At 44.0% G+C, this 27,805-nt stretch overlaps 1 protein-coding gene across 1 annotated transcript in view; it reads right to left on the bottom strand.

Moving 5' to 3' along the window:
- The window catches only part of OTOG (otogelin), a 706,015-nt gene that overhangs the window by 536,041 nt on the left and 142,169 nt on the right, over positions 1–27,805 (bottom strand). Inside the window, 6 exon segments of the mRNA XM_030202446.1 lie at positions 2,881–2,898; positions 3,281–3,390; positions 7,279–7,385; positions 9,396–9,526; positions 18,900–19,105; positions 27,079–27,200. Coding sequence (XP_030058306.1) covers positions 2,881–2,898; positions 3,281–3,390; positions 7,279–7,385; positions 9,396–9,526; positions 18,900–19,105; positions 27,079–27,200 — 694 coding nt within the window.

The raw sequence follows: 27,805 nt of genomic DNA, 5'->3' as shown, positions 1-27,805 counted from the left end.
GCTTTAGTGTTCCAGATGTAATAGGCCCGAGTTATAGGAGGCAGTGAGTCTTTATCCATTCCCAGTATATCCATCATATATTTTTTCATCATATCCACTGGGGAGATCAAAGGTGATTTAGGAAAATTGAGTAACCGAAGGTTAAGTCTACGAACTTGATTTTCTAAATATTCTAGGCGTTTGTGTAGAAAATTGCTATCTTTAACCAAAGTGGATTCCAAAATCCCCATTTCTTGAATTTTAGTGTCCAAGCTTCCAATCTCACAGGATTGCTGTGCAGTTACTTGTGCCTGTATCAGAGCGGCTTCAGAAAGAGTTCTAATATCATTAGTATTTTCTTGCAGCATTTTTTGCATAGAGGAGTGAGTGTCATGAACCATATCCCACAGTGACTCAAGCGTCACATTTGAGGGTTTAATTATTTCACCTGTTGTTACCAAGGTGTGGGACGGGGGCTCAGTTCGTAACAGTTTATTCACAATATGTTGTGGTAATACCTTTAAGGCCAAATCGGCCGAAGACGTCTGTTCCTGTGTCCCAGTCCGATTAACTGCAGTTTTATAGTGCAGGTATGTACCCGTCAGTAATCAGTCAGTGCTGTGTGCTACCCGATTACCGCCGGGATAGTATGGGAGCCCTTACTGCCACCTCAATGGTGGTGGGAAGTTTTCCCTCTTGAAATGACCATGCTGCAAGTGGTTCACTTGCTGCATGGCCATTTCTTTAAGAAAAGGGAAACCTGCCTTTTACTCGCTGCAGTAAAAGAGGGCCTCAGCAAGCGTCAAAAACATGCACCAATGCCAGTGCAGGCCCCATTTTGCCGCAGCTTCATAAAAGGACCTCAATGAAGTATCTGCTGGAAATGTCAAGGACCTCTAGAGTCCCTTCTGCATCACTAACATCTCTCAGATTAGCAGAATAATTTTTAAATACACTGTTAATTCTATTCAGTTTTTTCTTTGTAAGACTGGAAACATCCTTGAATTTAATAGTGCAATTTATAGCCATGAATGCCAGGCCTGTCACACAGATGGCCAGGAGAGCGGAGCCACCTCCAATGATGCAGCCAACCCAGCCCAGAGGCATAGCCATGGGGGAACCTTGGAGGCCTGGGCCCCTCTCCCCCCACTACTTTCAGCTCAAGCCACCTCCAAAATTGCAACACTGGATTCATGGATGTCCAAACCCCACCAGCCAAAGAGATTCTCTGCTGAAGCCCCACCAGTGGTGTGCTGGTAAATGTTTAACAACAGGCTCTCTCCCCGGTCCACCTCTGCACCCCCCCCCCCCCCCCCCCGTCCACCTCTGCGCCCCCCCCCCCCCCCCCTCAAAATTGCAGAGCTGGCTATAGCCTGGGAGAAAGCCTGGGGGGGGGGCAATGCATTACTCTCTCCAGGAAAAAAAAAATTAAATGATCCCAGGTTCCAATCTAATTCATGTTTAATGTGGGATAAAATGCCATAAATAAATAAATATAAACTTTTAACATTGAGCACCTGGTTCTCAAAGTGGACATATTTCAAACACTATAATGAAAATAAAATAATTTTTTCTACCTTTGTTGTCTGGTGACTTTGTTTTTCTGATCATGCTGGCCCAGTATCTGATTCTGCTGCTATCTGTCCTCTTAACTCCGTTTCCAGGGCTTCCTTTCCATTTATTTCTTGACTTTCCTCCTTTCTTCTTCATTTCTTGCCCTGCATCCGTAAGTAAAAGCTGGGTCCTCCACAGACTTGTCTGTCCAGTGGATCCAGCTTCTGCCTATTTTCTCCATCCATGTGCAGTTTTTCTCCTCTCTTCCTTTTCCCTCATCTCATCTCATCTTCCCTCCATCCATGTCCAGCATTTTTCCGCTCCCCCTCCATCCATGTCCAGCATTTCTCCTCTCTCCCCTCCATTCATGTTCATCTCACTTCCTCTGTCTTCCCTCCCTTCCATCCATGTCCAGAATTTCTTCTCTCTCCCCTCCATCCATGTACATCCTTTTCCTGTCTTCCCTTCCCTCCCCTCCATCCATGTCCAACAATTCTCTCTCCCTGCCCTCCCCTCCATCCACCCATGTCCAGCAACTCTCCTCTCCCCTCCCCTCCATCCACCTATGTCCAGCAACTCTCCTCTCCCCTGCCCGCCATCCATCCATCCATACCCAGCAATTCTCTTCTCTCCCCTGCCCCCTCCGTCAATCTATACCCAGCAATTCTCCTTTCTCTCCTGCCCTTCCCTCCTGCTCCCATCCATGTCCAGCGATTCTCCTTCGCCCCCATCCTCCCCTCCCATTCATATCCACCTGCTCGCCCAATTCTCCCCCCCAACATCCGCCTTTTTCTTTCTGTCACAGTGCCACGCCGCGTGGTTTAAATCTCTTTTATTACCTCTGTTGATGCGGCCACATCATTGAAAGCCCTGCCCATCTCTAGCCTTCCTTTCATGGGTTTGTTCCCTCAGAGTCCCGTCCTCGTGGAAAGAGGAAATGACGTCAGAAGGCAGGACTCTGAGGGAACGAACTCACAAATGGAAAGCTAGAGACGGGCAGGGCTTTTAATGATGCGGCCACTTTGACGGAGGTAATAAAAAAGATTTAAACCCCCCCAGGGTGGCACGGGGCGGGCACAGGCAAACGTGGGCTGTGGGAGGTGAAGTAAGCGTGGTAAGCATAGCTTTTGGCGCCCTCCTGCCATACTTACCTCATTTACTGGAGCCGGCTCGCAGTGCAGAACAACCGGCTCACAAGATCTTTAAAAATTTAACAACCTGCTCTTGCAAGCCAGCTCCAGCACACCACTGAGCCCCAACCATGCTGCTTGAGCAGCAGGAAGTCAGCAGAGTGCTTCAGCCACTGATGCCAGCACCTCTGCACATGCTCAGTTCATGCATTCGAACTGAGCATGCAGTGAACTGCTGGGTTTGGTGGCTGGAACACCCTACAGACGTTCTTGTTGCTCAAGCAGCATGGGTGGGGCTGTAGCAGTGAATCTCTTTGACTGGTGGGGTTTGGGCATCCCCACCAGCAAAGGTATGATGCAGCAGGTGGTAGGTGGGGGGGGGAGGAGAACTGAGAGGAAATGTGTGGTCCCTCAAGTCTACCTCTGAGCCCTCCCCCCACCACATACACATATATATACACACACACACAAATGGAGTTCTGGCTAAACCCCCTAGGCTGGCGTCAATGCAGGCTGCACAGGAGCCTGTCCTACTCTTCACAATGGCCCTGGACATTAGAGCAGCTCTGCATTTACCACCTTTACACCCTACCCATATCTGTGAGAGATGTACTTGCCACATTGCTGAAACTGTGTCTGCCATCCATGCAGAGGGCTTCCAGCTTGGGCGCAGGCTCTGGCATATTCAGTGAGTGCACGGCACCATGTTGCGTTATCAGCCTTTGACCTTGTATAAAGAAACACTGGCAGTGAACTTAACATTCTCTCTTTTCACGAAAAATAATACAAACATACCTCACAAATAGGATACTATCCCTTAAGTTACTTCAGCAAAATACATTGGGATATTTATCAAAGCTTTGTTTTGCTTTTTTCCTGTAGGAAAAATGTTGGTGTTTAGTAGTGGAATTTTTGCAGTGGAACCAAATTGGAGGAAACCTTCCTTTTTGCCTTCTATGTTTCTTTAATTATATTATAAAGCAGTAATAATGGAGAAGTAGCATAGCAGTAGAGGATTGGCCTGATGGTTAGAGTAGTGGGCTGAGAACCAGAGAAGCCTGGTTCAAATCTAACTACTGCTCATTGTGACCTTGGGGGAGTCACTTAACCCTCCATTGTCTCAGGTGCAAATTTAGATTACAAGTCTTCCAAGGACAGAGAAATTACCTTGAGCTACTCCTTAAAAAAACCCTATAAACTAAATCCAACCTCTTCAATAGATTCTATAGTTATATAATAACCAAAAACAAAGGGTTGCTAGTTAATCGAACAAAGCATGACTACAAATAATGTCAGTACATGAGAAAATTGGATATCAACTGGGAAAAGTAACTTAGCAGTGCTTTGACAGCAACTCCAGTAATTGGGAAGTAAAACCTGTGCTGGGCGGACTTCTACGGACTATCCAGCTTATTTTTGAAAGAGAAAAACGCCTATAGTGCGACCTAAATCGGGAGATAGACGTTTATCTCACAAAGGCGCCCAAATCGGTATAATTGAAAGCCGATTTTGGACGTTTCCAACTGCAGTCCATCGCGGAAACGAATAAAGTTGACGGGGGCGTGTCAGAGGCATGGTGGAGGCGGAACTGGGGCATGGTTATCGGCCGAGGAGAGATGGGCGTCTTTAGCTGATAATCGAAAAAAAAGGCGTTTTTACCGCGATTTTGGGTCACTTTTTTTGGACCCTTTTTTTTCACAAACAAGTCCCAAAAAAGTGCCCCAACTGCCCAGATGACCACTGGAGGGAATCGGGGATGACCTCCCTGGACTCCCCCAGTGGTCACTAACCCCCTCCCACCAAAAAAACCCCACTTTACAAACTTTTTTACCAGCCTGTATGCCAGCCTCAAATGCCGTACCCACCTCCATGACAGCAGAATGTGTTCGATCCTGTCACAGCCTTTCCCTGGGTCAGATATGGCTCTCGGGTGCAGTACAGGGTCACATCAGCATTGCATTGTGGTGGGTGTAGGGTATTGGGCTCCGTGATTTCATTAGCTTGTGTTACAGTCTCACGATGTTGGTAGTTGGTAGGCTCTTCTCCCATGGTGCTTTTCCCCCTGCCTACTGGGTCAGAGTGTGCCCTGTTGTGTTTCCTGTTGTAGTCCATGCGGTAGTGGCCATTTTTGTAAGCCAGTTTTAGTTCCCTTTCACGTGTTAGCCACGTAACAGAACTTAGTTCTTCCCTTGAATGTGGCTGAAAGAGGGCATTGTACAGCATTCTGCCAGCTCTGACCTACTGCTCATCTCAGTACCAGGGAGACTTTTTGCCAGTGGGGCACAACCTCTGATCTGCAGTTAACTGTGAGTAAACGCGGTTATTCCAATAAAGGACGTTTTTGGAGAGATTAGTCTTCAGGTGTCAACTGGTGTGCCAATGTTATATAGCAGCAACCAGTCCTAGAGGCCTGCGTGTATGCAGGTCCCTGGAGCACTTTTAGTGGGTACCGCAGTGCACTTCAGCCAGGTGGACCCAGGCCCATCAGCCCCCCCACATGTAACACTTGTGCTGGTAAATGGGAGGCCTCCAAAACCCACTGTAACCACATGTAGGTGCCCCCTTCACCCCTAAGAGCTATGGTAGTGTTGTACATTTGTGGGTAGTGGGTTTTGGGGGAGGGGGGTTGGGTGCTCAGCACCCATAGTAAGGGAACTATGCATGTGGGAGCGTTGTCTGAAGTCCACCACACTGACCTCTAGGGTGCCCAGTTGGTGTCCTGGCATATCAGGGGGGCCAGTGTACTACGAATCCTGGCCCCTCCCATGACCAAATGGCTCGGATTAGGACGTTTTTGAGCTGGGCGTTTTAAGTTTCCATTATCGCTAAAAAAAACAAACGCCCAGCTCAAAAACGTCCATTTTTTTCGAAAATACGGTTCGGCCCGCCCCTTCACATACCCGTTCTCGGAGATAAACGCCCATGGAGATAGGTGTTTCCATTCGATTATGTCCCAGTTATGGAAAGACAGGTCTAGATGGGCTGGAGTGGGCTTCAATGGCAACTCAAGCAGTTGGAAAGTAAGTCCAGTGCTAGGTAGAATTTTATGGTCTGTGACCCAACAAAAGCAAGGATGGATCAAGAACCAGTATATGTATTGTATATCATATTCATGTCATATCCTATAAGCGTATATCAGAGAGGAAGGAGAAGACACTTTGAGGCTGATAGCAAGTAAAAGGCTGTCAGTTTGCAATATTATTGTGTGGCTCTGGCATCCTTGTTGGGATAACTGGATGGACAGTGCAGATCTTTATATGCCATCATTTACTATGTTACTTTATTACTATCATGACCTGTTCTATATGTACACATTAAGTTATCACTCTGTGCTCAGAACTCTACAGCCCCTACTCTGCCCTTCTGCCAGGCAAGCACCACTATGCAGACAGCTGAATCGCTCTAATATATCTGCCAGTTCCTGTCGCAGTTCCATCCAAAATATCTTCACCAAAGGACCTATCCACCCATCATGCACTACAATCTCTGCTCCCCACATCCATGCCAAAACAGCTTCAAAGAAGTGGGGGGGGGGGGGGGGGGGAGGGCAAGTGCACAAAAAAAGAGAACGTAATGCAGTTTCACCATTTACTGCATTTTCTACTCCGCTTTCCTCCGTTTCAGCTCACTTGCTGGTTTTAGCATGGGGTAACCCACTAGCAAAAGTCTGTGTTAATGGTTACTGCATGTTACCACTCACATTACTTGCTTACTGCAGCTTAGTAAACAGTTGGGATGGGCAGCCAGAAAATGTTTGTGTTGTGTCATTGTCTATGTTGTTTATAGGAATGTTTATGTTATTTGATTTTTTTTTGAAGGGAGGGGGTTATTCTTGTTATTGTTATTGTTCTAGGACAATTGCCATCAAGAGTGCACACGCTTTCTGAAATAAAATGCCCCCTGTCCCAGGCACATTTTCAGTGCAAAGAGTGCACACTATTATCAGAAAACAAAAGAACACAAAATGACATGTTTTTTTTCCTACTGCTCATTTTCATTTGTTAATGACATGCTCGTCCCTAGTAAACAGGTCCCAACATAGACAACAAACAAACTGAAAAAAAAGTAACAAGTTGAAAAGTGTATGCTCTAAGCATTGCACAAAGCATCTTTTGCTGTTGGACTACTTGATTGGAGTATCTGTAAGTGATTGGTTGGGAGGGATTAAGAGTGGTGGGGATCTGAAAGAATGAGTAAGTGGATGAAGAGTTTATGACTGATAGTGGGGGGCTGATTGAGGGGATGTATTTGTGTGTGGTTGGAAATTTGAGTATGTATACTTTTATTTAATAGAACAGGAACAGCCTGCTCTAAAATATATGAGAAATGGAAATCCAAGTGCTGGCTATGTTTACAAACTGAAACATCCAAACTATGAATCGGGCAAATCAAGGGACATGGACAACTGTGTGACAGCAAAGGAACATCAAAATTATAAAACTATCCTTGTGGAAGAGTAGCCTAATGGTTAGAGCAGCCAGCATTGAACCATAGATTGCAGGCTTAAATCCCACTGTAGCTATTGGTAAATTTCTGTTTAGAAGAGAATTCATCTTTTACAGAACCAAATATTTTTTGTCATTAAGTTTCCTTGTCATCATAAACATTTACTTACATGCAGAGATCATTTGCACAGCTAGCCATAAAAGGAAAAGGGCTCACATGTTCATTGCATTGTTCAAACGGAGGCCATCGTAGCACATTACATAGATAGTAAGTTCTCTAAAGACAAAGATAATATCTAGATTTTAAATGTTATCATTTTAAATGTCATCTTAAGAACAATTGGTGAACAGTGAGCTAATCTATGTCATAAAATAATTCTATTTCTAGAGATATAAAACATGTCTAATTCTTCACATTTAGCTTCGGATATTAGTAGTCTACTATTGTAGTCAGTTGGACAGAACTCTTGAAGAAATTGCAAGATAGAGTACTTCTCTAAGCTACCTTTTTGTAATATGCTGGTGAATGAGGACACTAAAAAATGTGATCAATTTCATGGTTTAATTTACTGTGTAGTTCATTATCTTGTTGACCTTCAGTAGTAGTTTGGGCATTTATGCTAGATCTTCATAGATATTCTATATATGGCATTAAATGTTAGGTGTTACTTCTGTGCCAAATTTTCAGTGCAGAAAAGCATTCTAACGGCTGCAAGGTGCAGAAACAGTATGTATAACCATGTGAAAATACACTTACATACCCATTTACAGAATAGCACCTAAGTGTTTCTGGGCAGATCTGCAAAGGGAACGTAGCTATAGGAGGGGCATTGGCAGGTCAGGGGTGTTCTCTTAAAATGCACACAGTGTTATACAATAGTGCAGATCAACTTGTGTACCAAGATTTATACCTGGTTTCAGCTGCTATAACTCCTTGCGCTCAAAGTTGAGCATAGATCCTGGTACTACGAGCTACTCTATAAAGGGTACTGATCCTAGATATTGTTCAGAGCTGATTTTTTGGGGGGCACCAAATTTGAGCACCATTTACTGAATCTAGTCCTTAGTCTCACTGTTATATGAAGACACTGCTATATGAATTATTATTTCAAAGGTCAGATTTAATATAGTAAAAGGTAAGGCCACTGCTGTATGAAAACACTGATATTTGAATTATTATTACAAAGATCAGATTTAATATAGTTAAACACTAATCATGTTTTAGAGTTGCACAAACTGGCATTTAGATATATTTATTGCATACACATCTAAACCTCGATTTTAGAAAGCTGAGATATACAAGTCTAAAACTAAAAATGTGTGTATGGTAAGGGGCCGTTTTCTGGACACAAGATGGAAGGACAAGTAGCAATTTTAATGTTTTTCGGAGGTTGCTTAAGACTTTTTCTTTAAGAAATATGTAGTAGGTTCTTTTAATTGAGTTGTCTGTATAAGCTATTTTGTTTTATTTAAAGCATGGTATTGTTTGTATTGAATTGTATTATCTGAACGTTGTATTCATTCTTTATTTTATAACCCACATTGAACTATATTGGTATTTGCGGGCTATAAGTTCTGTATAAAATAAAATAAATAAAAATAAAACTATTAAATAAATGTGTATACCCCATTACAGAAGGGGAATGCATGACTATGGATAAAGAGACTGAAGTTGGGGTTTACACCTGCTACCAAGGATTTCTAGGTTTCAGAAATTGCTTGGTTTGTGCAGCACTCAACTGGAAGGATTATAGGTGGTCTCCCTCTTAATCTTCCAGTGTTTTATCCCCCTCTCCCCTTCAAAGCAAAACTGACAAAGGGTACTGGATTCACATACATCTATATATCTATATTTTACATGCAAGTTTATGTGATCATGTTGACACCATAAAATCAGAAAATATAGCTCTTGGAATGATCATAGAAGAATGCAATTATGCATTTATCTGCAAACAGAAGGAATTTTTGAATAACCCACATCCTTCACTGAAGCACAGTATTGTTCTCTCACATTCACCTATTACTTTTTGATAGAAGGCGAAAATGAGAGAACAATGCATTTTCTCATATATTTCAGATACACTTTTACACCTATCCTGGTGATAAAATCTAGGTTTCCCTTCTGTTGCTTGGGAGGTAAAGCTGCTGAAGTGTGTCACATAAATGGGATGGGAACATAAAATTTATGGATAATAGAACAAAATTTCAATAAACCACCGTACCCATAAAGTACTGGTTTGATTGTAATTACGAAATCAATTTATTTGGTAGAACAGTGGCACCAAACCTGCAATGACAGCTGGCTCTGTGCAATACATGGTGGTTCATACTTAAAAGATTCATCCCAACTGGTAGCTTCCCTTGGCGAGTTCTCCTTCCAGCTCTTTACAAATTCTGAAATGTTTTCTGTCAAAGTTCCTAGAAAGTAGAATGCATGAAATGAATATTATTTTGTATATTTAACATAGGGTAAGAGCCAAATGGAGAGAAAGAATGGCCTAGTGGTTAGATCAAGGATTCTGAACCCTGTCTTCAACACACTCAGCCAGTCAGTTTTTAGGATATCCACAATGAATATGCATGAGATACATTTACATACAATGGAGATAGTGCCTGCAAATTTATCTCATACATATTCATTGTGTGGTTATCCTGAAAACCTGACTGTCTATGTATGTCCTGAGGACTGGTTTGAGAACAAGTGGGTTAAAGCAATGGCCTAAAAGGCAGCAAAACCAGGATTCAAAGCCTACTTTTCTCACTGACATTGTCAAGGTCACTTTGGGGCCTTTTCACTATACCACATTATTATAGTTAACTTGGGATAACTGCCAAAGTTAACTTGCAGTAGAAACAAAACCTCCACAGTAACTCCTAGGGAGATGCTTGACACTTAGGGGAAGGCAACCATGTTATTAACGCAGGGTAAAAGTTTCTATTACATGTTAACAGAATGGTTGCTAAGGTGGAATGCACGTCGCTACATCTTGGAAAGTGTAGCTAACTGCATAGCATTATCAGCCATATGTGGTAATGACCCCTGCATTAACCACAAGGTGCTCATTTCACATACAAATTTTCATTTTAGATGTTTAATATGACAACTAGTCAGTGTTCCAATGAAACAGCTTCAGCCTGCCTAGGAGTCCTCCACCAGCATTTCTGCAAGTAAAGAGTGGTGCAAAAATATCCTTCAGTCGTGACTGAAACAAGATATCAATGTATCAGCCCCAACCGGTAGGAAAACCAGCAGCAGCAGACAACACTTGTACAGCTTGAAGCAGCTTGTAGATTAGCGAATGCTGTTTAAGGGGTCCTTTTACTAAGGTGCGCTAAAAAATGGCCTGTGGTAGTGTAGACGCGTGTTTTGGGCGTGTGCAGAACTATTTTTCAGCACACCTACAAAAAATGCCTTTTTAAATTTTTTGCCGAAAATGGACGTGCAGCAAAATGAAAATTGCCACGCGTCCATTTTGGGTCTGAGACCTTACCGCCAGCCATTGACCTAGCAGTAAAGTCTCATGCGGTAACCAGGCAGTAATAACCTATGTGCGTCAAATGCCACTTGGCATACATCCAATACGCACATCCGAAAATAAAAATTATTTTTCTGACATGCGTATCAGACCTGCAACAAAAATGAAATTACCGCAAGAGCCATGTGATAGCTGTGCGGTAACTCCATTTTGGAGTGCGTTGGGCATGCGTAGATGCTTACGCGGCTTAGTAAAAGGGCCCTTGAGTGAGCTAAACCCATGATAGAACCCCTATTATGGCTATTCAAAATGCCTGAACTAACGTTATAGCTCAGTGGTATAGCCACGAATGAGCCTTGGGGACCTGGGCCCCCTAACTTGGGTTCCAGCTCCTTCATATTGTGACACTGGCATCTGCTGCTGCAGCTGGCAGGGCTTGGGGATCCCTACTACTACTAACATAGCAGATGACAGCAGAAAAAGACCTGCACGGTCCACCCAGTCTTCTCAACAAGATAAACTCACATATGCCATTTTTTGTGTATACCTTATCTTGATTTGTACTGTCTTTTTCAGGGCACAGACCGTATAAGTCTGCCCAGCACTATCCCCGTCTCCCAACCACCAGCCCCGCCTCCCACCACCGGCTCTGGCACAGACCGTATAAGTCTGCCCAGCACTATCCCCATCTCCCAACCACCAGCCCTGCCTCCCACCACCAGCTAAGCTTCTGTGGATCCCTTCCTTCTGAGGAGGATTCCTTTATGTTTATCCCATGCATGTTTGAATTCCGTTACCGTTTTCCTCTCCACCACCTCCCGCGGTAGGGCATTCCAAGCATCCACCACTCTCTCCGTGAAAAAATACTTCCTGACATTTTTCTTGAGTCTGCCCCCCTTCAATCTCATTTCATGTCCTCTAGTTCTACCGCCTTCCCCTCTCCTGAAAAGGTTCGTTTGCGAATTAATACTTTTTAAATATTTGAACATCTGTATCATATCACCCCTGTTTCTCCTTTCCTCCAGGGTATACATGTTCAGGTCAACAAGTCTCTCCTCATACGTCTTGCAACGCAAATCCCATACCATTCTCGTAGCTTTTCTTTGCACTGCTTCCATTTTTTTAACATCCTTCGCAAGATACGGCCTCCAAAACTGAACACAATACTCCAGGTGGGGCCTCACCAACGTCTTATACAGGGGTATTAAAACCTCTTTTCTTCTGCTGGTCACACCTCTCTCTATACAGCCTAGCAATCTTCTAGCTATGGCCACCGCCTTGTCACACTGTTTCGTCGCCTTCAGGTCCTCAGATACTATCACCCCAAGATCCCTCTCCCCGTCTGTACCTATCAGACTCTCACCGCCTAACACATACCTCTCCCGTGGATTTCTACTCCCTAAGTGCATCACTTTGCATTTCTTCGCATTGAATTTTAATTGCCAAACGTTAGACCATTTTTCTAGCTTCCACAGATTTTTTTTCATGCTTTCCAATCCCTCCGGGGTGTCCACTCTGTTGCAAATCTTGGTGTCATCCGCAAAAAGGCAAACTTTACCTTGTAAGCCTTCGGCAATATCACTCACAAATATATTGAATAGAATCTGCCCCAGCACCAGTTCTAGTACTAATCATTTCTATAGCACTACTAGACATAAGCAGTGCTGTACATATTATATACAGGTACTTTCTCTGCCCCTAGAGGGCTCACAATCTAAGTTTTTGTACCTGAGGCAATGGAGGGTTAGGTGACTTACCCAAGGTCACAAGGCTGCAGTGGGAATTAAACCCAGGTTGTCAGGAGCAAAGCTCTCTGCACTAACCATTAGGCCACTCCTCCATACCAGTAGCCAAAAGTACTGGGGGTTGTGAGGGAGTGGGAGTGCTGAGAACAAGGGGCAGAGAAAAATTTTCTTCCCACTCCCCTGCCACTGTGGGCTCAGGCTCTCTCAAAAATGATGGTCTAGCTGAACAATTTTGGGGCTCCGCTCTCCCTCCACCTCTTCAATATCTGGATAGTATAGGGTCAGTAGATGAATTATCAGCCTGTTTAGTATCCATATGGTAGCCAAGAATCTATGGATAACCAAGTTACATTATCCCCCAAATTATGCAGGCAATCTAATTGCTTAATGAGCCAATTAGCACCAATAATTGAATGCTAACAATCAATTATTGGCATTAATTGGCAACAATTGCATTTTACATGTGCATCTTTATAGTTGCTATTCTATAAAGATGTGCGTGTAATTTTTTTTTGCATGCATCTGAAAAGGAGGCTTGGTCATGGTCAGTTTGTTGGTGTTTCTACAAATTGCACACAGTGTTATAAAATTCAGGGGATCCATGCCTAATTTAGGCACAGAGATTTATACCAGGGTTCAAATGGTGTAAATCCTTGCACCCATAATTGGGCATGGATCCTGGCACTAAGTGCTATTCTATAAAGGGCACCCAACTTTGAGCGCTGTTTATAGAATAGTGCTTAACATGCTTTTTTTGCCACCCAAATTTGGGTACCATTTACAAAATTGAGTCCTATATGCTCACCAGTTTGTTACACATGTCTCTCTCCTAGATACAGCACAAGTTCTGGAGTGTGGGAATTAACAGGCAGCATGCGGAGAACAGTAACTAGGTCCTGGTCTGTGCAACACCTGCACTGCATACAACATCTCCTCCTCTCCCCCTTCCTAAGAGTCTTTCATTCCTCTGGGGAGCTTTAGGGCTTTCCTAGCTCTTCTTTTGGTCATGTGAATTCTCTTCTATCTCCATGTTATTTGCTCTGTGGGGTATGGTATGCCACACAACCCTTTTGAAAATGTAGGTGTACCTTGGGTTGAAAAGGATGAGTTCTACTAAGACTTAGCGGGTCAAAGAACAAACAGGCAGAGGAACCAGAACTCATTCCAGAAATTACATCTGTAATAATTGTTCTGTCCTTTGACAGTCTTGCCCGGTTGGGATAGATTCCTGTAATGTGTTTAATGTTTAATATAGTCACTGTAATGTTAAATAAGCAAGGCATTATGTGAAATGAAGTTCACAGGTAGTGCAGACACACTTGTTTAGAAAACTGTTATTATTAGTGTGCTGTTGCCTAGGCCTTTTTGCTCAGCCTATCTTGGATCTGTTCTCATTGGTCCTTTTGGCCTCTTGTTCTGTGGGCTTGAGGGAGCCCCCCCTGCCCCGTCTCCTGTCCAGGTGCTCTCTCTGACTGACGTGATGGCTGTCTCCATCTTATTCTTCTGTCAGCACTTGTCTTCATAGACCCACTGGAGAGAACGCGGTTTTTACCTCATAAATATTCTCATAAATACTCTCATACATATCTTGCCAATGAGATATAGCATTTTCAATCTCCCATCTGTGAGCTGCTCTGCCTGTGTAACTACTTTTCTACTTAAGTAGTAGAACTGCCCTCTTTCTCAGGTCTGATTCCATCTACTGAGGCAGCTTTCAGAACACGAAGGCTCTGTGCTAAGTAGCACCTCTTCTGATTTGTGAGTAAACTGTTTGTTATTCATTAAAGGATATTTCAGAAATATAAAGAGACTTCAGGGTGTATTGATGTGCTGAGGTTATTCATCAAGATACTAAGATCTTACAGTGAGAGGTCTTGGGAGGCTTGAACAATAACTTTTACTGAATGTTATTTTTTTCAGCCTAGGGAAGTGTAGTATTAATGCACATTATAAAGGCAATGTTATGACAGGACACCAAGGATAACTGGGCTCATTTTTATTCTATTTTATAAAGACACGTGGAGGGGCATAATTGAACGCGAACGCCTATCTCCATAGGCATCTATGTCCAAAAACGGGTACGTGAAGAGGCGGGACAGACCTCATTTTCGAAAAAATGGACGTTTTTCAGCTGGGCGTTTGTTTTTTTTAGCGATAATAGAAACTAAAAACGCCCAGCTCAAAAACATCCTAATCCAAGTCATGGGAGGGGCCAGGATTCGTAGTACACTGGCCCCCCTGATATGCCAGGACACCAACTGGGCACCCTAGAGGTCAGTGCGGTGGACTTCAGAAAAAGCTCCCACATGCATAGCTCCCTTACCACGGGTGCTGAGCACCCAACCCCCCTCCCCCAAAACCCACTATCCACAAATGTACAACACTACCATAGCTCTTAGGGGTGAAGGGGGCACCTACATGTGGGTACAGTGGGTTTTAGAGACCTCCCATTTACCAGCACAAGTGTTACAGGTAGGGGGGATGGGCCTGGTTCCACCTGGCTGAAGTGCACTGCGGTACCCACTAAAAGTGCTCCAGGGACCTGCATACACGAGGGCTCTAGGACTTGTTGCTGCTATATAACATTGGCACACCAGTTGACGTCAGTTATCTAGACGTCAGAGGAGGGCGGGCACAGGAAGAAGGAGAGAGACGTCGAGGAGACAGAAACGATCGAGGAACAGCTGATCCATCCCGTGCAGCGCCTTCACACACAGGTGAGAGGCGCTGCACTGGCCATTATGGCGGAGGGGGGAGCGGTGGCGACGAACTCAGGGGGGGGCGGGGCATGGAGGTGGAGGATGGTGGGAGGCGGAGCATTGCCGACAGAAGAAGAGAGAGACAGGAAGGGAGGGGGGCCCAGCAACTGCAAAAGTTTGATTTTCAACAGCTTTTATTTCACAAACGGAGCAGCGGGGAGCAGCGGGGACCTCGGGGGGGGGGCAAGGCAAGGCCGTCCATACAGGACGCTGCTGATGAGCGCCTTTGCCCCCTCCCGATCCTTTTTTAATGTTTGTGGAGACATGCAGGCAGGGGTGTGCTGGTAAATTTTTAACAACAGGCTCTTTCTCCGGACGTAGCCAGCTCTGCAGTTGGAAGGGCCAGGGGTAGCTGGGGGGTGGGGGCAACACTTGCCTCTCTCTCCTCCCTCTCTTCGTGCGGGCACGCTAAGCATACCTTTGCTGGCAGCCAATAAATGGACTGCCACCACTCCCAACGTCTTGCTCTGAGCAGCATGCTGGAACTTCTCTCACATGCTCCAGAAGTCCCAGCCTGCTGCCCAGAGCTGGAAACAAGGACCGTGGAGCAGCAGTAGTCTATTTACTTGGCTGGCAGGGCTCAGCATCCCCACCAGCAAAGTAAAAGATAATTCAGCAGGGGGCCCAAGCCCAAATTTTGGGATCCAGTTGTTAAATTAGCCATGGAGGGCCCTACTTTAACAACCGGCTCCCAAAATTCTTAAAAACTTAACAACCGGCTCTTGCGAGCCTGTGAGAGCCTGCTCCAGCACACCACTGCATGCAGGAGAAAGCGGGGACCCACGTGTTTGTGTTGTTTTCTTTTTTTTTTTTACGTTTCTGACATGCGCAGAGCAGCCAGCATAACGCTTGGCTGCTCTGCGCATGCTTTAGGAGCCGATTACCGACGGGGATTGATGCATGGTTCTTTACAATACCGCACCGAACTTGTGCAACTTTTTTGGAGCATTGTTTGTTTTTTTTAATTCGGTAATGGCTTTTACGATTTTGCTTTTTTTACGTTTGGTTGATGCATCTGGGCCTAAGTTCTGTAACGTGGCTAACACGTGAAAGGGATCTAAAACTGGCTTACAAAAATGGCCACTACCTCATAGACTACCGGAAACAAAACAGGGCACACTCTGACCCAGTAAGCAGGGGGAAAAGCACCATGTAAGTAGAGTCTACCAACTACCAACATTGTGAGCATTTGCCACAAGCTAGTGGAATCACGGAGCCCAATAACCTACACCCACATAACAGAAAAGTTGTCACACTCACCCGAGAGCCACATCAGAACCAGGGAAAGGCTGTCACAGGATAGAACACATTCTACTGTCATGGAGGTGGGTCCGGCATTTAAGGCTGGCATACAGGCTGGAAAAAAAGTTTTTAAAGTGGTTTTTTTTTGGTGTGAGGGGGTTAGTGACCACTGGGGGAGTCCGGGGAGGTCATCCCAGATTCCCTCCAGTGGTCATCTGGGCAGTTGGGGCACTTTTTTGGGACTTGTTCGTGAAAAAAAAGGGTCCAAAAAAAGTGACCCAAAATCGCGGTAAAAACGCCTTTTTTTCGATTATCAGCTAAAGACGCCCATCTCTCCTCGGCCGATAATCACGCCCCAGTTCCGCCTTCACCAAGCCTCCGACACCCCCCCGTCAACTTTATCCGTTTCCGCGACGGATTGCAGTTGGAAACGCCTAAAATCGGCTTTCGATTATACCGATTTGGGCGTCCACGGGAGAAAGACGCCCATCTTCCGATTTGGGTCGCAATATAGGCGTTTTTCTCTTTCGATTATAAGCAGGATAGAGGTGTATTTTCAAAGCACTTAGACTTACAAAGTTACATAGGGGGTCTTTTATTAAGAAGAGGAGATGCTAAGTGAACCTAAGCTAGCTGCAAGCAGCCCACTCCCATTTTCCACCCATGACCTTCCTAATTCCCACTCCCTAACATAACATTCAGTTAACATGCAGAGTAGCACACTAACTATCAGGCCACTGAGGTAACAGTTGACTTGCTTGTGCAGAAGCAATTAACACATGTTAATTCACACATTAAGGGCCCTATTCTTTAAAGGTTATGCTCCTCAATTTATGCTCATAAATTATGAGCATACTCTATGCTCCAAATAGATTATGCTCATGATTTAGGAGCATAAATTTAGGAGAGTAAATTGTGATCATAAATTAGAAGCATACATTTTAGAAGCATAAATTTAGAAGCATAACCTTTATAGAATAAGGCCCTAACTACTTAAAGGGGTCTTTTACTAAAGATCAGCACAAGTTATCTGCAACAGGCCCATAGGAATAAAATGGATCCTGCGGCAGATAACTTGTACTAAACTTTAGTAAAAGACCCCCTAAGTGTCTTTATAAAATACTAGCACAAATTTGGAAGAAATAGCATTTAAATGTTAAAGTATAAAGTATACACATATGTGCAAATTTTATAAAATAACCATGTAAGTCGCAACTGTGAATATTGAGAGATAATAAGGAACTTTTATCTTGAAATGAGATCACTTTGGTTCCTTCTCTCTTCTGATGATCTATTATAGTAATACTATTTAGGGGTCCTTTTACTAAACTGCAGTAAAAAGTGGCCTGCAGTAGTGCGAGCGCGTCTTTTGGGTGTGCGCTGGGCCAGTTTTTACCATATCTGGAAAAAAGGGGCTTTTTTTCAATGGACTGGGAAAAGGGCCTGCGGTAAAATTGAAACTAGCACATGCCTATTTGTAGCCTGAGCCCTTAATGCCACCCATTGATCTAGCAGTAAGGGCTCATGCGCTACATGTGCGGTGACAAGTCGGTGCGGTCTGCCAATTAATGCCGGAAATGCCATGTGCAGTAGAAAATAAAAAAAATAATTTATCCAGGCATTATGGGAACATGTCAAATCCAAAATTGCTGCCAGGGGTGCATGCTAGCCTGGTGGTAATCTCATTTTGGCATAAGCTGCATGCACATAGAACCTACTGCGCCTTTGAAAAAGGGCCCCTTAGTGTCAGGGTTTTATATTTTAATGGAAACTGGATATTTTTCATACTGTGGTGGAGTTTTAGATTTGTCATTGTTGTGCTGATTTTATTGACAGAATCCAAAGGCTGACATATCATGAACAATTTTGGATTTTTCAATTAGGGGCAGTTGGCCCCTTTGGTATAAATGATAATGTGGAATGGAACACTGTTATCTGATTGTTCAGCTTTCCTTGCTCCTCTGTTCCTTGTTTGATATTTATAAAGTTATTTCCAATTATGACATCATCACATTGTTGACACTGAAATCATCACGTTGATGACACATTTGTTTCATTCTTTCAGGTTCAACTTAAAAAGAGTTCTCCTATGTTGTCCAGTAGCATAAGTGATTGGTTATATTTTATTAGTATGTTTTTCAGTATTTCAAAGTGTAAAGTTGAACTTTTCTTGGGGATACTTTTTTTTGGACAGTTTAAGTTGTTGGACACTATTTAACACCCATCACAATGTTGATCAGAGATCGATGTTATGGTTAAAAAAAATGCTTCAGTGAGCCATCACTCTCCTTTCAAATTTTAAATTTTATTGTGACAGTTATAAAGATGTTCATATTTTTTAAAGATTATAATTGCATGTTAAAGTGAGTTTGATGTAATTGACTAAGAATGGAGTTTTTCTTGTTATTTACTGATTTTATAAGAGGCATTTTAGGTCCATACTCCTGCACTTATCTTTTGGATTGACTTGTGACAGATTTTCTAACACTGCTATTCAGGCGTGGATAATAAAAACAGAGGCATGGTGTAAAGTACTGCAGTTATAAAAACTCATTTTGAAGTTACCCACCATAGCTGGTTACAAGTTCATCATGCAGAATGGCATTATTGTTTCCACACAGTCCCTGTGTTTTCCGCAGATAGTCTGGAGCCATCTTAATGTAGGCAGCAGAAATACCATCCCACGCTAACATGAATGCATACTGGTGCACAGCAAGGATGTACCCAGCTATTCTTTGTAGATGTACATTTCCTATAGTGCATGGAAGCTGTATTCTATAATGGAAAAAATGGATACAATTACACAGAATTTTCATATTTTCTTTCTATTTAATTATTATAATTAAGGGAAAGGGAGTTGATAAACCCCCTTTCTATGGTTTTTGCAACTACATTCAAAGTGGTTCACATGGAGGGGCATAATTGAACGAAAACGTCTATCTCCATGGGCGTTTATCTCCGAGAACGGGTCCGTGAAGGGGCGGACCGAACTGTATTTTCACAAAAAATAGACGTCCATGTTTTATTCAACAATTTGTGAGCTGGGCGTTTTTGTTTTTCAGCGATAATGGAAAATGAAAACGCCCAGCTAAAAAACGAATAAATCCAAGGCATTTGTTCGTGGGAGGGGCCAGGATTCATAGTGCACTGGTCCCCCTCACATGCCAGGACACCAACCGGGCACCCTAGGGGGCACTTTTACAATAACAAAAAAAAGGTAAAAGAGCTCCCAGGTGAATAGCACCCTTCCCTTGTGTGTTGAGCCCCCCAAATCCCCCTCAAACCCACTGCCCACAAGTCTACACCATTATTATAGCCCTAAGGGGTGAAGGGGGGCACCTACATGTGGGTACAGTGGGTTTGGGAGGATTGGACGACTAATAAGCATTAAGCAGCACAATTGTAACAGGTAGGGGGGGATGGGCCTAGGTCCACCTGTCTGAAGTCCACTGCACCCCCTAACAACTGCTTCAGGGACCTGCATACTGCTGCCAGGGAGGTGGATATGACATTTGATGGTGAAAATAAAAAGTTGTGAAACACCATTTTTTTGTGGTGGGAGGGGGTTAGTGACCACTGGGGGAGTCAGGGGAGGTCATCCCCGATTCCCTCCGATGGTCATCTGGTCATTTAGAGCACTTTTTTGGGACCTGTTCGTGTGAAAAAAGGGTCCAACAAAAGTGGCCTAAATGTTCGCTAAAAACGCCTTTATTTTTTCGATTATCGCCCTAACGCGTACATCTCTCCTCGGCCGATAACCACGCCCCAGTTCCACCTTCGCCACACCCCCATCAACTTTGTCCGCATCCTCGACGGAGTGCAGTTGAAAACGTCCAAAATCGGCTTTCGATTATACCGCTTTATTCGTTTTTGTGAGATAAATGTCTATCTCCCGATTTGGGTCGAAATCTAGGCGTTTTTCTCTTTCGATTATAAGGTGGATAGTATATACAGGTACTTATTAGTACCTCGGGCAATAGAGGGTTAAGTGATTTGCCCCAAGTCACAAGGAGCTGTAGTGGGAATTGAACCCAGTTCCCCAGGATCACAGTTCACTGCACTAACCACTAGGCTCTTTGTTTATGCTTATTTGGAGAGCTTGCTATACTGCTTTTTCTAGCAAAAAGAACAAAGTAGTTCACAATAAAATACATTATAAAATACATTATAAATACATTATAAAAGTTAATGAAGTGGAACTCCACACACACAAATATATATATATATATATATATATATATATATATATATATATATATATATATATATATATATATTGTAAAGAGTATGTAGGACAGGCCCCAAAGGAACCCTGGGATAGGCCAGAATACCCCCGTTATAGGCAGGCATTCCCCAGGAAAAAACTAGAAATAAAGAACTACAACTCCCAGCATGCCCCAAGGGAGACCGGGGATAAAAGAAACTATGTGCATTCCCAGGAGTCTCCAGAGGAGGGCCGCAGGGGAAGGAATAAGGCTGATTCTCCAACCTGGTGGAAGAGGTGGTGGAACAGGTGGGTGGAGAAAGAAGAGCCACCAAAGAGCTTTAATGAAAGAAAGGGTGAGCAGCTGGGAGAAGGGTGGGGCGAGGAGAATATGGATTGGGCTCCTGAGGAGAGAGAGGGGGAGAGTGAGCCTTGCCCTATGGAGTTGACTGAACCGGAGAACACCCTGGAAGAGCCGATGGACTTTTCAGCTCTGGCTCAGCGAAAGCCAAGGAAGTAGCGGGGCCAAGCCGGGTCATGCGGGAGGAGGTCAGGTAGGAGTATGACTGACCAAGAGGGTGGGACCCTAGGCTTTGAGCCCGCGCAAAGCCATTACTGAACTGTGTTTTGAAAGCCTGGCTAAATTGAGCTGTGTTTTGGAAAGCTTGGCTAGAACTGAACTGTGTTTTGAAAGCCTGGCTAAACTGAGCTGTGTTTTTGAAAGCTTGGCTAGAACTGAACTGTGTTTTTGAAAGCCTGGCTAAATTGAGCTGTGTTTTGGAAAGCTTGGCTAGAACTGAACTGTGTTTTGGAAGCCTGGCTAAATTGAGCTGTGTTTTGAAAGCTTGGCTAGAACTGAACTGCGTTTTTTTGAAAGCCTAGCTGGACTGAGCTATGTTTTTGAAGCTTGGCTAAAATTGAACTGTGTTTTGGAAGCCTGGCTAAATTGAGCTGTGTTTTGGAAAGCTTGGCTACACCTGAACTGTGTTTTAAAAGCCTGGCTAAACTGAACTGTATATTGAAAGCCTGGCTAAACTGAGCAGGGGGGGTAAAGCTTGGCTAAAAGTGAACTGTGTTTTGGCAAACCCCGCTACACTGAACAGGGTATTTTTTTTTATTATTTGCTGCCACTCTTCCCCAGGAGGGTGTTATGATTGGGGTCTGAACCCCTCTCAAACTTACTTCTTTCCTGGGAGTCAGCTTCTTAGCTGGCTTCTGTTTCTTTCTCTGTCCTTTCTGAGCTGGCTCTGTCTCTCTGTGCTGGCAGCTTCCAGCAGCAGGGCTCTAATTGTTTCACTATACTGCACCTGTGTGGGTAGTCTGAGTTGCTCTAACTCTCTTTGGGTGTACTGGCTTCAAGTGTTTCACGGTTTTGCATTGGTATGGGTTGGGCCTCTCTGGGTCAGTGTGCTTTTGCCTAGGTCTAGGGAGTGTGACATCATCAGGGAGGGCCTTGATAAGGAAGTGGGTTCTTTCCTTCAGGGCCTTTGCAACAGTTGTGTTTGCTTTAGGTAGGGTGGTGCAGTGTGCACTTCTGACATTGTGTCTAGGGTCCCTGCTTGCTTTTGCTAAGGTCCAGGTTAGTGTTAGTGCAGTATGCACTGGTGTCTATGTGTTTAGCTTTCCTGCTTTTCCCTTTGGTTCCCCTGCTTTTCCCTCTTGGTTTTGGAAGCATTGCTATGTGTAGGGCTTTGGAAGCTCTGTTGCTATTAGAAGTACTCCTGGGTTTGGTGTTGTTAGGAACACTGCAGAGTTTGCTGTTAGAAGTACTTCTGGTGTTTCTGCTATTGGTAGCATTGCAGTCTTTGCTGTTGGTGTTTGGTGATTTAGAATCACTTTTGGCTTATGTGTTAGCTTCCCTTCTTTTTCCTTGTGGCTCCCCTGTCTTCCCTTTTAGTGCTAGGAGCTCTTCTGGTTGCTTGCCAGAGTAGTGCTTAGGAAGCACCTTGTTAGTTGTATCTAGCTTGCTAGAGCAGTGCTTAGGTAGCTGGTTAGTTCTGTGTTTAGCTTATTAGTGTAAAGCTCTGCTTGTAGCTTGGTGCTTAGTAGCACCTGTGTTAGCTTTGTGTTTAGTTCCCTGCTCTGTTAGTCTAGGGCTTAGGAAGTCCCTTTCTTGAGCAGGGATTAGGAGCCCCTGTTTAGTATAGGGCTTAGGAAGTCCTTTTGTCAGTTTACTGTTAGGAACACTCCTGCTGGTTTAGGGCTTGGGAGCACGTAGATCAGTTTAGGGTTAGGAGCACTTCTGTTTCCAGTCCTAGTCCCTATGTCATCCGGAATCCAGTAAGTCCTGTCGGCTACTCGAACCCAGGAGCTCAACTCTTGGGGGGCTTAGTAGCTAAGTACAGGTGAAGCTGTTGGACCAGTCCAGTGTGCTCCAGTCCCGTGTTCCAGTCCTGTGTCCTCCAGTCCGGGGGACCAGTCCAGGGTGTTCCAGTCTGGTGTGCTCCAGTCCAGTGTGTTCCGGTCCGGTGTGTGTTCCAGTCCTGTGTCCTCCAGTCCGGGGGATTCCAGTCCATGTGTTCCGGTTCGCTGGGCAGTGCCTGCAGTCCCTGCCGGTGTGCTTACCCAGTGTTGGTTGGTGGGTTTTGCCTGCTGCTGTCGCTCCTCGTCAGCAGCCCAAGGGCTCACGTTTGCTCCAGAGCCCGGCCCCGCGGGCTCTGAACCTGAGAACCTGACAGAGGGAGGGAGAGGAAGCAGCTGTGGAAGCCTGGACTGGGAAACTAAGGTGAATGATAACCGTGCTTTGTTTTGTGTTTTGGTGTCACAACTGAGGGAAGAAGCCCCTCCTAGGCAATAAAAACCTTCATTGTTCGGAGGGAGAAAGGAGCAGTACTGGAAGGTGTTCTTCAGGTGTGGAGAGCTGCAATCGCTGAGGGAAGAGGATCCACTTTACAATATATATATATAGGACAGTCTTAGACTTGTGCATCCAGAATACTGGCGCAAGGCAGTCAGACACTGCATCTTGTTGCTGCTGGAAATGTGCGAAACTGCCAGCTCTGAAAAGGTGAAAATTTTGTTGAGCTGTGAATTCATTTGAGTTCCACTGTAGCTAAAAAGGATAGCTAAAAAGGAAGTAATATGTAGCCTTTATTGAAGAAAAGAATTCTTTCCCAGGAGGAGTAAGTGATGCACCAAAGCCCTATTTGGTGGCTACATGGCACTTCAAGATCTGCTCACAAATGACAATACCATACTATTATATATTCCTAAGGTCTTCTTTACTTCAAGATTAACTTGCAATAAAGGCCCATCTCAGTTAACAGTCCAGGGCTGGCTGAAGGAAAGGGATAGTAGCGCCCAAAGCCAAGTTGCTTTGATGGTGCCCCACCGGCCTCATTTCAAAGCTTCTGGCACCCCCTCCCCTATAGATTCAGCATCTCTCTCCCCCTATTCCCTCCCCACGGATCCGGCACTGCTCCCTCACCTCTTACTCCCCCACAGCCTGTAAAGGGAATGGCAAGGGGAATGGGGTCCTGATATTTAAAAAAAAACTGAGGGCCCAATATTCAAAGTGATTTCAGCAGGCAGGAGAGGCTCATGCTCACTTAAATTGTGCTCAGCCAGCCAGCCACCAATATTCAGCAGAACATAACCAGGCAATGCCAATGGATATCGGCACTATCCAGCCATCTAAAAATTTCATGAAGCTACTCTTCTTTTAAATAGACTAATACATTGGCTTAAACTAGAATCCCAAATATATTTTAAAATAGACTGGTCTGAGCTGCTACGTTTTAAATTCAGAATCTGTGACAGGGTTACTTTCTACTGTCAATAGAAATCATTTAAGAAGCAGGAAAAGACTATAATGTTTGACTTTCCCACTATGAAAAATATGACCTTGAAATCATTTTAGGAACATTAATTTCTTTTTCAGAGTGCTAAGATATGGAATAATATGTTTAATGACACCATATCTGTCTTTTTGTAAGGTCCTTAAATCATATTTATTTTTAAATTAGCTGATGATCTTGTTGTTAATTCCTTCCACGTGGAAGTTTTCTTGAGATTGTAATCTACTTTGCATTAATCAGTTAAAAGCAGAATAAAAATAATTCAATCCAATACAAGGCAGGAGAGGGGCATTACTGGGGCATAATCAGAGAGGAGACAGCAGGGTTTAAAAAGGTCTGGACAGCTTCCTAAAGAAAAGTCCATAGACCATTATTAAATTGACTTGGGAAAATCCACTGCAGCATAAGCAGCATAAAATGTATTGAACTTTTTTGAGATCTTGCCAGGTATTTGTGACCTGGATTGGCCACTGTTGGAAACAGGATGCTGGGCTTTATGGACCTTTGCTCTGTCCCAATGTGGCAATACTTATGTACTTATATATGTACTTATGTACTTAATTATGCAGGTGCCAGTAATATCAGTGTCAATGCCCACATAGCTAACCGGCCATATAGGATTGCATAAATGGCAGTCCTAGCTTTGCCCAGATAGCTATGCAGGGGCCAGCACTGAATATCATCCAGCACCCATATAACTACCAGGTTGTGACTGAAAGCTGATCCCCCTTTCTTCACCCTCTTCCCCCCCCCCCCTCCACACTAGAAGTTCCAATCCCCCTTCTTCCCAGTCCCCTTACCCACAAACAGGACATAACCTGGACCCCACCCCCAACCATTATGCCCTCTGGGCCTACCTTTTAACTCCATGGTGGTCCAGAGTCATCAGGTCAGGAGCAATGCCCACTTGCTCCTGCCCATCACAGGTCCTCCAGCAAAATGACTGCCATGACCTTTTGCGGCAGTCTTGCATTACTCTAAATGCATGATCTGAAGACAGTTCTCCTAATTAACCAGCCAGGTGTCTTGGAAAATAATCTGGGCTACAGCCACATATGTACGGGTGTTGTGCATGCCCAAACAAGACAAGCAAGCTGTTGTACAAAACCCATCATGGGTTATGTAGTGCAGCTGACGTTTAAATTATGAGTGTTATTCAGAAGCGTATATAATGCTGTGCATATCTCTGTGATATGAAGGTATATCTATAATGCTCAGAGAAACATAAGAAACATAAGTACATAAGTATTGCCATACTGGGACAGACCGAAGGTCCATCAAGACCAGCATCTTGTTTCCAACAGTGGCCAATCCAGGTCACAAACACCTGGTAAAATCCCAAAACAGTACAATACATTCAGGGGACCTTTTACTAAGCCGCATATGCGTGCCCAACGTGCATCAATTTGGAACTATCACCCGGCTACCACGTGGCCTGAGCGGTAATTTCATTTTATACGCACATCCAGTAGGCGCACCAGAAAATTTCCAGCATGCGACGCTAATCAGCATCGTTTGTGCGATGATTACCGCCCGGTTAACACGTGAGACCTTGCCTCTAAGTCAAGGGGTGGCAGTAAGGTCTCAGGCCCAAAATGGACATGTTGTCACGGTCATGCCCTGGTTTCAGGCTCTCAGTCATCTTGCCCCCTGTGGCTAGGCCTGGTGGCTGCACTGGATTGTCTGTGTGCTGTTTCCCGTTCCAGACTTCAGCCCAGTCCAGTCCGGATCTTCCAGCCTGCCAGACTTGCTTGTCTTGTTTGGGCCTGCACAGCACCCGTAGCTGCCTGGTGATTGCTGCAGCTGAATCTCAGCTGTTGCTGGGCTTATTAGCCATTTGGAAACTCTCTGCTTTGCCTTTGCATCGCCTAAGGCCCTGGTATGTTGGTGCTTGTTGCACTTCTGCCTAGCTTGGTTTTTATTCTAGTTCCTTGTCTGATGCTAGTTAGTCTGTGTGTAGTTTAGCTTAGGGTTTGTTTGTTTCCAAGACTTGTTCCTTGTTTGTCTTTTGTGTTAGTTTCTGTTTGTCTGTGTTTCTTGTTCAGTGGCTGCCTGGCAGCTTGCAGTTCTGTCTCGTGTTTGTCAGTATTTGTTCCCTGTTTTAGTGGCTGCTTGCAGCTTCCAGTTCCTACCCTGTCCTGCAAGTCCAATACACACATCTACACCATCGCAGACTACTTTTCGGCGCACCTTAGTAAAAGGACCCCTCAATACATTACATTCTATCTAGCATCAGTAACCATTCATTAACATAAAATGCCTTAGAATTTAATTTCTTTATTAATTTTCAAATTTACAAGACATACTCATAAATGGAAATACAGCAGAATTTACAGAGATTACATTTAAGTTGAAACATTTCCAGTTATTGGTATTTAGTCTCTTTTAAACACCAAGAAAATTATATGTATTAAAGAAAAAGAAAATTGCTTTCTTAGACCACATACAAATTGAGCTAGGGGGTGGATAAAGAAGATGAGAAGATCAAATTAAGCATTCTAAATCGGGGTATATGGCCTGGTCCAAAAGCCCAGCGTAATCTTCCTTTTTTCCTTAATTCCTTTACACACATTATCTAGACAGTTTTTTACTTTCTATAAATACTTTAAGCTGATCTGGTTCATAAAACATATATTTATTCCCCAAGTATTTTATGCTGCATTTGCAGGGGTATGCCAACAAAAAATTTGCTCCCACATAAAATGCCTTAAAACATGCTCATGTAGAGAGAAAATAGAACTACTTACTTGAGGCCTTTGTAAGTAACACCATGGCTTTCCAATTTTATTTCTCCATCCCCAGTGAAAAACAGGCTGACAGACCGTTTACAGGAATAAGGAGAAGACTTGCATTGTGGATCATTGTGAATCTAATGATTGTGATCATTGGAAGTGAATAAAAAAGAGAGAATAGTTTCAGAGCACTTTATAAAACCTGCAGTTAAATAACAATTGATAAAGTATACAATTCACAAATTGTAAAACAATTTTCTATAGTAAACAAGGCTTCCATGAAAATATACAAGTCAATAAGCTATAGATGATACATTTTCATTGGACTAATACAGTATTTTCTAGAAAGTTATGAAGCATCAGAGGGAGACTACCTAGCTTATTTTTGAAAGGGAAGGACGCCCATCTTCCAACACAAATCGGGAGATGGGCATCCTTCTCCCGAGGTCGCCCAAATTGGCATAATCGAAGGCTGATTTTTTGCGTCCTCAACTGCTTTCCATCGCGGAGACGACCAAAGTTCACGGGGGGGTGTCGGCAGTGTTCCGAAGGCAAGACGGGGGCGTGGTTAAGAGATGGGCAACCTTGGATGATAATGGAAAAAAGAAGGGTGTCCCTCACGAGCATTTGGTCGACTTTACTTGGTCCCTTTTTTTTTACGACCAAGCCTCGAAAAGGTGCCCGAACTGACCAGATGACCACCGGAGGAAATCAGGGATGACCTCCCCCTACTCCCCCAGTG

This window comes from Microcaecilia unicolor, chromosome 4 (assembly GCF_901765095.1).
Source record: "Microcaecilia unicolor chromosome 4, aMicUni1.1, whole genome shotgun sequence".
Lineage (NCBI taxonomy): Eukaryota > Metazoa > Chordata > Amphibia > Gymnophiona > Siphonopidae > Microcaecilia > Microcaecilia unicolor.
The sequence above is the reverse complement of the archived record's forward strand: the minus strand, read 5'-3'. Positions and strand labels throughout refer to the sequence as shown.